General features: G+C 44.0%; 1 protein-coding gene across 1 annotated transcript in view; it reads right to left on the reverse strand.

The window, feature by feature from the left end:
* Nucleotides 1–14,395, reverse strand: part of GRK5 (G protein-coupled receptor kinase 5) — a 167,995-nt gene that overhangs the window by 41,704 nt on the left and 111,896 nt on the right. The window contains exon 4 of the mRNA XM_080620760.1: nucleotides 8,370–8,447. Within this exon, the coding sequence (XP_080476886.1) occupies nucleotides 8,370–8,447 (78 nt within the window). The remainder of the gene's footprint in view (nucleotides 1–8,369; nucleotides 8,448–14,395) is intronic.

Here is a 14,395-nt window from a genome sequence, read left to right on the forward strand (position 1 = left end):
TGTCACCCAAGGCCTCATCCAACCTGGCCTTGAACACCGCCAGGGATGGAGCATTCACAACCTCCCTGGGCAACCCATTCCAGTGCCTCACCACCCTCTCAGTAAAGAATTTCTTCCTTAGATCCAATCTAAACTTCCCCTGTTTCAGTTTGAACCCGTTACCCCTTGTCCTGTCACTACAGTCCCTGATGAAGAGTCCCTCCCCAGCATCCCTGTAGGCCCCCTTCAGATACTGGAAGGCTGCTCTGAGGTCTCCACGCAGCTTCTCTTCTCCAGGCTGAACAGCCCCAACTTTCTCAGCCTATCTTCATACGGGAGATGCTCCAGTCCCCTGATCATCCTCGTGGCCTCCTCTGGACTTGTTCCAACAGTTCCATGTCCTTTTTATGTTGAAGACACCAGAACTGCACACAATATTCCAATTTAATGTATTCTATATTACACCTCGTGTGAAATTAATCTCACTGCATTTTAATCATCTAAAAATCAAGACACTCAAAGTCTCCCTGAGCTCCCTGTAGTCAGTGGGCAGAAAAAGGCACCTCACATCTCCTGTTCAGATACATCCTTGTGTTTGGATGAGCAAGGCTGCAATACATGTGTCGGGAGTGTAAAAGGCTGGACTCACCAGATGTCTATTTTGATGTCATTCTGTTCAAATGCACAGAAGGCATCTCCTGCAGATTTCTGGCTGTTCTGCAAGCCAGTGTTTCACACATCTGGAAAAGGCCAATTCCTTTTTTCCCATGTGGGCAAAATTTTCCAGGCAGAAAAGGCTGTTTCTGGGGAAGCTGAATGAACCTTAAAGTTTAGAATTAACTTCCCTGGCCATTGGATAATCCATATGAACTGAGTATAAGTAATGAGGGGTATGCAGAGGAGATAGGCAAAAGATGACCCCTGAAAACAAGAGGAGGAAACTATAATGAGCATATTCATTAGCTGAGGGCAGACAAGTACATCCTTCCTGTGCTTGGATAATCCTGAGCAGACGGCTCTTTATTTGCACAGTGTCCTCAGCCCTTTCGGGTGCCAGGCTAGGCTCGGAGAAGAGTCAGAGCAGCCTGGGGGGCCTGCCCTGCCTCAGCAGACAGATGTGAGCCAGGTTTACATGTGTGGTTGACATCAATTAGCTGAAGCAAGCTTCCATTTTCCAAAGGGTCAAGTGAGAGTAATTCCAGCAAACACAGGGAAGCTAGACGGCTTCTGCCCACTGACCAAGCCTGACCAAGCCATTCCAGTGATTTTCCCAACCACAAATGACAAACAGTTAAGAAGCATGTGAACTTGGGAGTGTAACCTCTCCAAAACAGAACTCAAGCTAATAGCACTGCTTAGCATAAAACCAGTGTTGTTAATGACACCAGCCCAAACCTTCTCCCAGTCTGAGCAAATGCACTGCAAACACAGCCCTCTTTAAGTCTAAAGGACAGGACACAGGACTGCCCAAGGACCTATTCTGGGATGGCATCACCAGGACAGAGCAGACTCCATGTTGTTTCCATAGGCTCCTGTGTAGTTTGGCACCATTGCAAGAGACAGGAATCCTCAGTAAGTGTTTAGTTAACTAACATTTGTATTGTAAACAGTGGGTAAAGGATGAGGAAACAGGACTTGAGCAAACCGTGAGAAAATGCCTTTTAGCTCGAGACCACAGCAAAGGGATAATCAAGGCAACACTGTGATATTTCAGATTCCTCTGCCACACTGTATTACAGCCTGGTCCCAGTGACAGAAGAATGCTTGTTAAAATAAATTCTGATTAGAAAGCATTAATTTGAGTAACAGGGTTGCCATTCTGCTGCTTTGTTATTTTCCCAGACTTGAACTTTGCAAAGATGAGCTTATGCAGCAAGTATGCTGAGAAGGTACTTTCCTGGACTAAGACATAGTGATCAGCAGAGATATTGATTGTGGTGTCACTGGAACAACAACAAGAATTAGGTATTGATTTCTCTGGAGACTGGATTATGTACCGATTATGCAGCTGCAAAGCAGAGGCCTAAGTAATGCTATCATCTCTGGCTAAAATGGTGCCTGTAGAGTAGTGAAGTCAATAGAAAGAGGAGATGAGAAATCCATTGAGCCAAAGGGTAAAGTCCCAGGGCAGTTAATTAAATGGCAAAACTCTCCTCGGCTAAAGTAAACCCAGGATTTCTATTTAAGTATTTAGCATCCTGAAAAGCCTCCTAATAGCAACCCAAAGGACACAGTGAATAACGCTTTGAGCAAGTAAATAATTCTAGCCCATCCTGTGTCCATGTAACATGCTGTATTCACACAGGCGCCTCATTCATTGCTTACTTCAACTGGGTCATTAATGAAATGCATAGTGTTTAGAAAAATCTGAAAACTAGCTGTGGAGATAAGTCTTGGACCAAGCCTTAAGGGACCATCCACTATAGCCAATGAAAAGCGATATTGTGTTGGCCTTTTATCAGCAAGATAATAAGCTAAAGGGGGATGGAGATGACTCGCTGGATATAAGTGATATAAGCTGAATTTGTAGGAAAAAGTAGCAATGTAGAAAACAGTCCCTGCAGGCTCACCTTCCAAAACACAAAGCTTCTGTCTTGTATTAAACTCCGCAGATTGCTTTACAGAAGCTTAATGTTTCTCTTTCAGAGCTTCCCTTACTGTGACATTCAGCTTTTATTTTGGCCGTTCCAAAACCTAATTATAACATGTTCCCTAGAAGGCATTTAGTAAACAGTTAGAGGAAGAGGTCTCAGTACTTGAATGCAGGATTCAGCCAGAATCATTAAGAAGTGATACATGAAACTTTCCGTATGGAATACGGAAGGTTTTAGTGATCAGCAAAGATGACTCACTCGGAGGCATAAGTGCTGAAGTTTGCATTTATTTTGGTGGCGAAAATAGGAAGGGGGAAAGAAATCTCAAGGAGAGAGCAACCAAAGGCAAAGATCCTCGGCGTCAACATTAAAGCAGGGGTGTGAAAAAAGAAAACTGCTCTTTAAGAATGCACAGAGCTGAGAGAGGGCGTTTGTGAACAGGAGCCTCCACTCGGCTGCCTGGCTTTGTCCAGCAGAAGGGCTCATATATCATTTTCATTTCATCTCACCCATATTACATAGATGTTTTCTTCTCCATAAAGAGCTGATATCAGAGAAGAGCACATTTTAGCCACAGACAAGTGGAGGCCAGGCCCTGCTGATCAGCCAGTGTCCCTTTCACAGGACTATCCCCTCCCTTCCTTATCCTATAATTGTTCATAAAAACAAAGACATGTTTTCACTTAGCAAAATACCCATTGCTAGCCTTGGACTGGAGTGAGGAGGTTATTGCTGTGTCCAGCTAACCTCTTGCAGCACAGAAAGAAATTGCAAACATGGCCTTTATTCTGTGCATTTCCTGGAGGAAAGGAGACCGAACAGGAACTCAGATAAGAAAACTAATGCTGTTGCTGTGCTTCATATTCTGTGAAGTATATTAATGGGGATAACAATACACATTAGACATCCTATTCAGTAGCATTTTTAGTACCCTACTGAGTCGAAATGTAAACTATAATGGCATATGGAGACTGTCTTAAGAGCCATTTCAAATCAATTTAGTTTTATATAGCGTCTCTCGAAGTATCTCAAGGTGATTTACAGTGAAAAAGAAAATAGTGGGCTAGTGATTTAGTAGAATAATGCATGGCAGCTGTCAGGCAGGAAGGCAAAAATGCTGCATGGAGATGCAGAACTCTGATTTAAAAGCAGTACAAAGGTAAATATATATCTCTGCTCTTCCAGTACAAGAAGCAGCCATGTAACAAAGCCAGGCTGGGTTCAGTTTAACTCAACTGGTCAATGAAGCACTGAGAGCTTTTCCATTTACAGACAGAACTGGAACCTACACCTGAAACATTCCCACTCAACTGTTGAGATTAGGAAAAGCCAGGAAAGAAATATTTGTGACCAATCCATTTTAGCAGTTTTACCATCATATTTCACAACCTCAGAAATTTTAGACTTCCTGTGGGTTGGACTTTTGCCCTGACAGGCTTATTAAGTCAAGAAGGCAGCTTTAAGTGCCTTTTTTATGGAAACTGTTAAAGCCTCTCTTGAAGAAGCAAGACTCGAGTCAAGAAACCTTGACCTTCTCAGTGTGGCAACTATTGTGCTGCTCCTGTTAAGAAAAAGCAGCTTGCAGGTGGAGTTTCCTTTAGATCACAGTACTGAAGTGGCACATGCCTCATTAGGTCTCTTCCTACTGATGGAGAAGGCCCTCTCAACAGTGCTTGTCCCTACATAGCCCCTGGCATGCGGTCAGCTCACGGTTGGAACTCCTCAGAGAAGCAGGATAACAGTTGCTCAGAGTGTGTTTCAATGATAGGGGGGGTCTTCAGCTACAGGACACCTCTTCCAAGGGTTTCGACTCTCCTGCTCATCATCCAAAGTGCAGCTGCTAAGGAAACCATGAAAATGCTTGTATTTTGGTATCCTCAGTGTGAAATTACAAGTATTCCTTATATTTTCCTTCTATAAAATAGTTCAGAATGGCCTGTTGGGTATGAATGTTTCAACAAACTTTGGGCAACAGAGAAGGAATAATAGTGTCTTCTTCGGTGAGGACCTGAGTACGTAGAGTCATAGAAAGGGACCTTTAAAGATCATCTGGTCCAACCTTTCATGGGAAAGGGAGCCTATATGATATTGTCCGGCACCTCATTCAATAACATCTTTAAAACCTCCAGTGATGAGGACCCTACTGCATCCCTAGGGAGGTTGTTCCTACATGCCACTTCTTCAAGAGGCCTAACCCATTTGTTTTCCTTTCTATGTGCTGGGACACATTCAGAATCTGTCATTGCTGTTGCCCATAGGCCAGGGAGATGGTGGAAGGCTGACCCACTCATGCCACCTCTGCTGTAAACCACAACAAAAGTCTGCCAGATCTCTTCTCAACTTCCCCAACGAGCACGTAGGGGATGCTCAGGGTGTTAAAGCCATGAAAAGCCTGAATTGTGATTACTTGGGAAAGTGCAACCCCCTTGACTAAGTGCTTGTGTAGCGGCCGCAGGACTGATGCTGACTGCTCTCATGCAGAGCTCTCCACGTGGCACTTCACTGCTCCCACAGGTATGTCTACTTCTGGAACAGTGGAGCACCACCTTGCAGACAGGGGCTGCATGAGTCACACGAGGCTCTAAGTACTGGTGTGATGTCTATTCATCTGGGAAAGTGTTCTCCTTTCTGCTGTGCAAGTAGTATATGTTTTATTAAATAAAGCGTTGTTCCCTATGCTAATGAACGCGCGTTAGAAGGATGATACAGTGACACGTTCTATGTTAAATATGTATGACATTTAAAACCCTAAGCAAGAACGAAAAATCATGTATAAATATTAAAGAGCACAAAGTCTACTTTTTGCTTTCATTTTGCTTCTGATCCTGCACTCTGGGAAAAATACTCCTCACATTCTGAGACTGAATTATCTGCCCAAGAACTAAACCTGTAATTTTATTCTATCAGTCAAGCTGCATGTCACACTATTTTTATACAAAGACAATCAGGCTCTTTGAAGCACAGACACACCTACTTAAAAGGAGCATTCCTCTGAAAGAAGACTTTGGAATCAGGAGTAATTTGTATCTTTCAAGAGACTGATAACTAAATGAGGAAACGCATCTCCTAATGAAAAGGTTTCTTTGCTGCCCATTAGGACACTTGGATCCAGATTCATCCCTTCTGACTGCAAGCATCTAACCCGGCTTCGAATCACTGAATTCTAACGGCTTAAAATGTGTCCTTTGGAAATCCTTAATTCTCTTTCTGGTCACGAAAGGACAGTAGGCCACCTGAGCTCCTAACCTCAGTACCTTAGTTAGGTATCTAAAAGGAAATTAAATTAATCCAGGCCTTGCTCTGGCTTTTTAAGTATTTGTTGTGTGGGAGACTTGTTAGAAAATCTAGTATTCAACCCATTCCTATGGTGCAGTTAACTTCACCTCTAGTTTTCTTTGTATTTTCTGCTACAAAGGGCTTAAACATTCCTCCGGGAAGAAGCAGAAGTTTTCCATTAAGAAAAATATTTGCAGCAAGCGGAGAAGCCTATCTTTGTGTTTCCTTCTGTCCAAAGATGCCAATAACTTGCAAATACCAGAAAAGTTTCAGAACAGAATGTAAATATCCTGTCCCATTTTACATACTAAGAAAAAGTAGAATCATAGAATGGTTTGTATTGGACGGGACCTTAAAGCTCATCCAGTTCCAACCCCTGCCACAGGCAGGGACCCCTTCCACTAGAGCAGCTTGCTCCAAGCCCCTGTGTCCAACCTGGCCTTGAACACTGCCAGGGATGGGGCAGCCACAGCTTCTCTGGGCACCCTGGGCCAGCGCCTCAGCACCCTCACAGGGAAGAGCTTCTGCCTAAGAGCTCATCTCAGTCTCCCCTCTGGCAGGTTAAAGCCATTCCCCTTGGCCTGTCCCTACAGGCCCTTGTCCCAAGCCCCTCTCCAGGTTTCCTGCAGCCCCTTTAGGCACTGGAGCTGCTCTAAGGTCTCCCCTTCAGGAGCCTTCTCTTCTCCAGGCTGACCCAGCCCAGCTCTCTCAGCCTGGCTCCAGAGCAGAGCTGCTCCAGCCATGCCCCTCCGCTGGATTTTCTCAAGCAGGTCCATGTTCCTCTCATGCTGGGAGCCCCAGAGCTGAATACAGTAAAACCAGGTACACTGATCAAATATGAAGTGCAGAGCATGGCAGAGAATGGAGTTCTAGTGGTTTCCCTTTCTGTAACACCACCATTATTTCTTGATGAATGCTGCACTACAGATGGCAGGAGGGCCATGGGACAGCAGTGAAGGGAATTGGTATCTGGAACCCTGCACCAAGACTGGCTGAAAAGAAGCAGTACTAACCTTCTCTTACTTCACTAGTTCTGATACCAGCAAAATGCTTTCTCCTTTTCCAGATGGGAACTGGAGCAGTGGGAAATGTTTTCCCTCAGTATTTGCCCCTCATTCCTCTGTTGACAGAAATGACAAACGGTCATTTCAGTGGATTCAAAAAGCAGTGGAACTTCGTGCCCCTAATGAATGGGCAGCAGGAACTCATACTGGCAACGCTTGATGGCTGCACATGAAACTAGCCAGGCTCAGTAAACGAAACCAGATCCCCAAATGCAGCCTGAGATAAGTGAAAGTATGCATTGAAATTTATTGTAGGAAAATGACTGACTGGAAAAAGAGTGGTCTGCACCTCCAAAACATCTTGTACCATTTAAACTCGTGAGAAAGACATCTGCCAAAAATGCAACTCATTCTCCTGAAGGTCAAATGTATTCCTCTTGTAAAACAGTTGAAACAGCAATTGCACTTCTTGATTACTCTTGTGAAAGCAACTTAGAAAAGAATCCTAGGATTGTTCTTGTCATTTGAAGTTGGATGTTTATCACTTAGTGGCAATGGCTTTTGTTGCAAAGGTTAAACACAGTCAGCAAATGATCATAACCCCCCCCAAAAAAGGGTTAGTCCCAGTGCAGCCTGCCCAACATTCCCACAGCAGATTTGTAGTTCCTTTTGGAGTGCCACCACGTGGACACAACTGCTGCCATAGGCTCCTCTCTGTTCCACAGCCCAATGGAAACAAGAATGGGTGATAGCACCTCTCAGCTCCTAACCACTCTGTCAGCCTTGCATGTCCCTGGCTATGCGGGGGCAAACGGTGATGGAGGAGGAGTGGTAATTTTTGTACCAATATACAGTGTCTGTTACCAAAGAGCATTTTTCGCAGATGTTTTCTACCCAGCAGTGTAAGGAATGTCACCACCTCTTTGGAGCTGGATAGGAAATAATTGTGGCACCTGTGACAACAGCTGAGGTCATGGCTTTAACCTGCCAGAGGGGAAACTGAGATGAGCTCTTAGGCAGAAGCTCTTCCCTGTGAGGGTGCTGAGGCGCTGGCCCAGGGTGCCCAGAGAAGCTGTGGCTGCCCCATCCCTGGCAGTGTTCAAGGCCAGGTTGGACACAGGGGCTTGGAGCAAGCTGCTCTAGTGGAAGGTGTCCCTGCCCGTGGCAGGGGCTGGAACTGGATGAGCTTTAAGGTCCTTTCCAACCCAAACCATTCATGACTCTATGATTACACCATAGATGTAGAGCTTTGCGCACCCAGAAGAGACCAGAGAAGCCCCTGTTCATCCATAGATGACTTACACTCCTGGTAAACTCAAGTTCATCCTTAGAAGTCAATTTCTGGATTGGATTACAGTGATTTTTTTCTCTGTTTGTATAAGACTTGCAGGTTTATTCACTGGAGATTGCCACCATAAATTTTAGGAGTCTGGCTTACAAAGCCTACAACAACCTTGTTTAGCAAAGGTGTGCCTTGCAGCATTCCTTCCGTAATGCCACTTTGGCTGCCCCTTACCTCTGGGGTGAGGTATTTCATCATGATTTCCTTTCCTTTCTCTCCCAGCTTTTCATCTGGAGCAATTTCATACTCTGCCTGGAACAGATATAACAAAAAAGAAAGTCAATATTTGCACTCATATTTCACCATTATAACTTCATTTTGGATGTGGCCTTAACGGAATGCTCTGTCTGAAAAATCGGAAGGATAAATACCATTTTCTGATGGAAGTAAAACCCGTACATACCATCCTATTAAAACTTTCCACTATATTTTGACCAAACCCTAGTGGTGCACTTTCTGAGACTGTATCACCAATGTAATTTAATTCATTTATATCTTATAGACTTGCCAAGCCAGCTTTCAGAAAGCAGTCAGTGGCAAGAGATGGCAACTTTACTTGGGTTTGCTCAAGGGGAAGGTGAACACAGAAGGTAAAATTATTTCTCTGAGTAGTAGAGAAAGTGAGTGATCATTAATTCTTGCCACAGATGTAGCATTTCAAGCACCAGGTGAACCCCTTCAGTAGATTGTCTTTCTACTCCAGTGTGTTCTTCCTATTTAAGTCTTCCCCTTCATCTAACAACACTTGTGCAAAGCAGAGAGACTTGCCCATCACTTTTAGTGATCCTTGACTCAGTCCCTCCAGAAGGCCAACTTCTTGGGACCAAGGTAGAACAAGAGGCACCATTTAGAAGAACAGACGTTATAGGCAAAATTCTCTTTGACTTCCCTGGTGCGTTAAAAAAGACAGCACCACATTCCCCCACACAAACTTTACCTACATTTCAAATTCTGACTCTTCCATGTACTGTAGCATAACTGACTTTTAATGAGTTTCAGGACAACGTTTACATAAGAAACAAAAGAAGCATTACTCGCGCACCATGAAGGCATTAATCACTTCAGTTAAAGTTCTGGATCCATGGCAGGCATTCAAAGGAAACACACATGCCGCGTGGGACCCCAGTGGCTAAATGACAACGACAAGTTCTTAGAGACGTTCCCACTTGGCATTGCTCAGGATATGAAGCCTTAGGAACCAATAAAAACCCCCAAATCCCCCAGATGAAGCCTGCCTATCAGCTTTCATGACTGCATTAAAAGAAAGATCCCAGAAACCCCTGCCAAACCAATTAAGTAACCTGGTCCAATACAAGCTGTCTGTGATGATAAATGAGGAGGAAGTTAAAATAAAAAGAAGGTAAATCAGACTGAACTGGCAAACACTTGGAAGAACAAATATCAGAACTATTGCCTACTGGAATATGTATGTCCTGCTCCAAGCTTGATGCAATAAATCCAAAGGCAGGCTGTAATGGATACCCTAGCTAAACAGACCCAAGAATGCCATGAAAACCACAATGTGGTAATAATGCTATTACCCATCTATCTGGCCAGTACTCACAGAGCTATTGCAGCTTAAGTCTGAAGCTACGTATTACACACATACATAGCAGGTTACTTGAACAATCTAGAATTATGATCTGATTTGGTTTGGGAAATGACAGTGACCACAAATAACAGAGAAACCTGTACTGCTGATGAAAAATATGCCCAAAAGCTAAAATCCACAAGTGCAGTACTTCTCTTTTAGTGACCATTTTGGGGATGAACTGATTACATTCTCATAAAACCTAATACAAGGGTTTAAAGAAATCGTTCATCCAATTTCCTGTCCTTTTAGATGGCATCTGAGTATGGGCCATTTCAGCTCCTAAAGCACAGGCACTCTCAAATATTTACAGCATCTTAACAGCATTTTTCTCCACGATTCCTTGCTAGGTGATAAAGCAATGGCAATAGTAACAGAGGGACCAATTTCATTAAAGGTGTAAGTTGCATCTCATTCAGACTACAGTTCACGGTTGGGCTCACAGGAAAACTAGGTGGTTTTCATAGAAAATCAAACAGAGATAATGTAGTTCAATAAAAGAAAATAACTGTACTTAAATGTAACTGTCTGTGTAGAAGCCTGCAAAGAAAGGAGAACTTCTTGGCATTGCCTCATCATGGAAGCATCTAGGAGATCTGAGTCCTCCATTCAATGCTATTTACAGTTTAGTCATTAATGACCATTTTTCTCTCCTTCACTTGCTTTTAGACTCTGGATCCTAGTAACATATTGGCTCCCCTGTAACTAAAACTTGATTCAAAGTCATCATCTTCCACTTGAAGTGCGCCAGGGGGATGTCAAAAAATGTTATGTCTTTTTCGCCACAGACACCCTATTATGTTTACATCCTATCCCAATTGTACAACAGGAAGCAAATCAGGACAGACCAGAAGACAGAAGTTTAGCAGGAATTGGATCAGTGTTTTGAAATGCAGTTCCTGATGGGATCCAAACATATGCAGACCTAAATGCACACACACACACACACACGTATACAGAGTACCTAATTCTGTCTCAAGATAGTTGGGAAAGAAGAAAGGGAAGTTGAATTATACTCGCATCTGACATTCTCAGAAAATGCAACACTGTGGTGGTGAAGGTAGGAAGTGACAGACAAGTAGGGATGTGAGAAAGAACCATAAGCTCCAACTGTGAACAGTGCTGATTTCACTGTAGCTCAAGTACTAGAAGCCGATTTCATTTTGTTTCTGAGTTCATTATTATTTCTCCCTTCAGTGCCACTTTTGAGCTATTCAGCAACAGATTCTGGTACTTTTTCAGCCATGGGCTGTTATTACAGGAAGAATTGCCCATGTAGACAGGCACAGTGACTTCCCCATGCTCACTCTCCCACATGCCTGGGAAGCGTACCAAGGTCCTCAAGTCTCAGTCTTGTGCTTAAATCACAAGATACGTCCCGTTCTTCCACAATACCCAAAAGCATGGCTACAGTTTGCAAATCCCTAATTGCTAGAAATAACATCATTACTTAAAATCCATGTGGAACAAAATATTTTCCATTATTTCTTTTATGAATCCAGGCATGTGTTTCAAGGCTCCTGCTCTGAAGTCTAATAGCTTCTCCATGCCCTAGTTAGGTCAGACAGGGCCCTATTCATAGCTCATAAATGAGGGGAGGATTTACGATCACCCTGACTGCATGGGACGAGCTGCAGGGAAGGCTCCTTCTGTGGGCAGGCATGGATCCTTCAGTCCAAATGGCAAGAGGATGTGGGCTGGCTGCCGTTTGTTGCTAACTTTCCTTTTGGCTGCTGTTTCAGAGGTAGTAGTTACTTCAGTGGCTCCTGCTTCTCTAGAAGCAACCCTGGCTGAATGGGGGCACAGGGGTGCGAAGCATCCTTCGCTTTGGAGTAGCCACCCTTGGGATGGGCTGAGTGAGACTGGATGGAAAACACACTTCCACTGGGAAAAGGAGCAAGATCTAGTCTGTGGTTGATTGCGGGCTCAGGGATGGCTCAGGAAGAGGTCTGGATATTGGAGGTTGCCTGTGACCAGTGGAGAGCATCACTATGGAAATGGCACTGGGACCCAGCGGGGGCTTGTACCAGCAACCTTAATTCTGACACATCGTTTTATCTAGTGCTTGATTTTCCTCTTAATACTCTTTGAGCTCCTGAAACTGTGGCCTAAAAAGATGTGGAAACTGAAAAATGGAGCCAGAGGGAGGACTTTTTCACATGGCAGGCAGGTGCTGGTTGGCTGTGGGAGCATAGCATGCCAACAGGAGTCGGTCCCTTCTACCTACCAGGAGGTGGAGATGGGAACAGACACTCCCACCAACGCATTTTAGGCTTCTTGGTATAAATCAGTGCAGTAGAGTCACGTTCTGAGCAGCTCCAGGAGGCTTCTGGCATTTTGTCCCCAGTTTTACACCTCCACTTTCTCAGCTCTGTTATTCCCAGCATCTCTCTCTGCTCCAGCTCCTGCCTACTCCCTCCTTGGACTCCAGGCTCTGCCCTCTTGCTGCTCTGTGCTCCAGCCACTGCCCTTGCACTTGCCTCTGATGGAGATTTAAAATCTGTGACTGAAGATTGGAAGGCAAAATGCAAACAGCTGGAATTCATAATAACTCACATTTCTAAATGAAAAGTGAACTTGAAACCACATTTTTCATATTTAAACGCAGGGCAGAAAGAGCCCTTTTGACTGTTTAAAAACATGTTTTGAGTTAATGAGTTTGTTGATATCAACAAACTGGCATTTCTGATGGAAAAAGCCTTGAACAGCTTTAAGACACACATACACAGATGGTTTATATACCATGTAAAGGACTTAACCAAACAAAATCTCCCTAACAGCAAAGCAGGGTTTTTACAAATGGCATTAAATGGATGCTTGTTCATCCTTCTACCCCAGATAAGTGCAATGTCTAGTGATGCGTTCAGCTGAAAAGTCCACCCGAGTCGACTGTGCCTCTCACCCCCAGCCCTATGCCTGGATAGCACAGGCAGGAACAACCTGGAGAGGGGCTAATTTCCCCCAGAGGATGTATTTCTGTGTGACTTTAGTGCAAAGAAATAACATCACACGGGTTAGAGACAAAACCTTGATGAGAAATAGCCACTTCAGTCCCTCTAAATCTGGTCCACATTAAAATGTTAAAAGCCCTCGACTGGAAAAAAATAATAATACGCAATTATGAGTGTGAGTAGATGAAGCAGGAAAGGGAGTCCAGAAGCTAAGGTCTTTATTATAACGGCACACAAAAAACACAGGAGAGAAAGTGCAAACGTCAGGAGCTGGCACCCCAGGAATGTGCTGTTGAGAAGACGACACGGGCGAGAAGGTGCTGAATTGCCGCCTTCTTGTGCTGGAGGCATGGGCTGTGGGGAAGGAAATGCATCTCGCTAGCAGATTCCCTGCTCACTGATCTGCCTTTCAGCACAGGAAACATATCCCCTAACACTTTATTTTAAGGGCTGTCTTTCAACAGCTCCAAAGCTGCATGATGTCGCCAAAATATTTGTAAGTACAGCAGAGCGTGTTTTAGGGCTGTGCGTGAACTCAGAATCACGGAATGGTTTGGGTTGGAAGGGACCTGAAAGATCATCCAGTTCCAACTAGGAAAGGGACACCTTCCACTAGATCAGGTTGCTCCAACTCCCATCCAACCTGGCCTTGAATGCTACCAGGGAGGGGGATTCTTTGTTAACAGCTGTAGGGGAGCTGCTTTAATCATAAACCATCTCCATTTAATGCTAATAGCTTATGTTCATGCAGTTTCTTCATCTGAAAGGCTACCTAAGGGTTTGGTGAATTACTCATGGGAGATCTTTGTGTTCACATGTACACAGGTAAGCACACAATGCATTCAGAGGCACAAGTTGCAGCCATTGGTACTTCCTACTAGATATTTTAGCCAGTCAAGTCAGGACCTCTGTCATGAAGTTGTTTGCACAATATCCATAATAAGAGATAGCCATATCATCTGGAGAAGAGGTTGCTGTTGCCCCATTTCCTGGCCACTCAGCCAAACTGATGGCCACTATGATGGTCCCATAGCAGTGGTGGGAACCAAACATTCATAGCTCCACCAGTGCTGAATTACAAAGCTCTGCATCTCTTTGTTCTTACCACTTTTATCATTCAAAGCTGGGGCCTACTGCTTACAAACCACGTATCTTTGTAGTCTGTTTTATGGTTGATAGATTGCGGCTCATTACCCAACCAGTGTTCTCAGAAAACATCTAGAAACTTCATGCCTCTAAGCACTTTAATCTCAGTTATGGGGTGAAGCTGGCTAAGGTACTCACAGGTTTCAGAGGGAACTGACAGAAACCCATCTACATGCATGCAGAATTTAATGATACAAATCCTTTTTCTTCAGAAAGCAGCCCCACACTGCTTAAAAACTGCATTAAAAACTGGGAGGCATGGCTTCTGCCATGCGTGACCTGGTGAAGTCACTTAGCTGTGCTCTGTGAAAGAGATGTGGTCCTACTTCTGCATGCGCAAAAAGCTCCGTGAGCCTCCTATGAGCAGCTTAATATTTTCCTCTATTATTTTTTCTTTTGATCAGTTATTACACAAAAGCTTAAGTTTTGCATCTCACATGAGAAACATAACTAAGTCAAAAGTAAATGGAAGCTCTTGGCTTCTTCTGCTTTGGGCTTGTTACAGCAGGTGG

This window comes from Psittacula echo (genome assembly GCF_963264785.1).
Source record: "Psittacula echo genome assembly, chromosome: 6".
NCBI classification, from domain to species: domain Eukaryota; kingdom Metazoa; phylum Chordata; class Aves; order Psittaciformes; family Psittacidae; genus Psittacula; species Psittacula echo.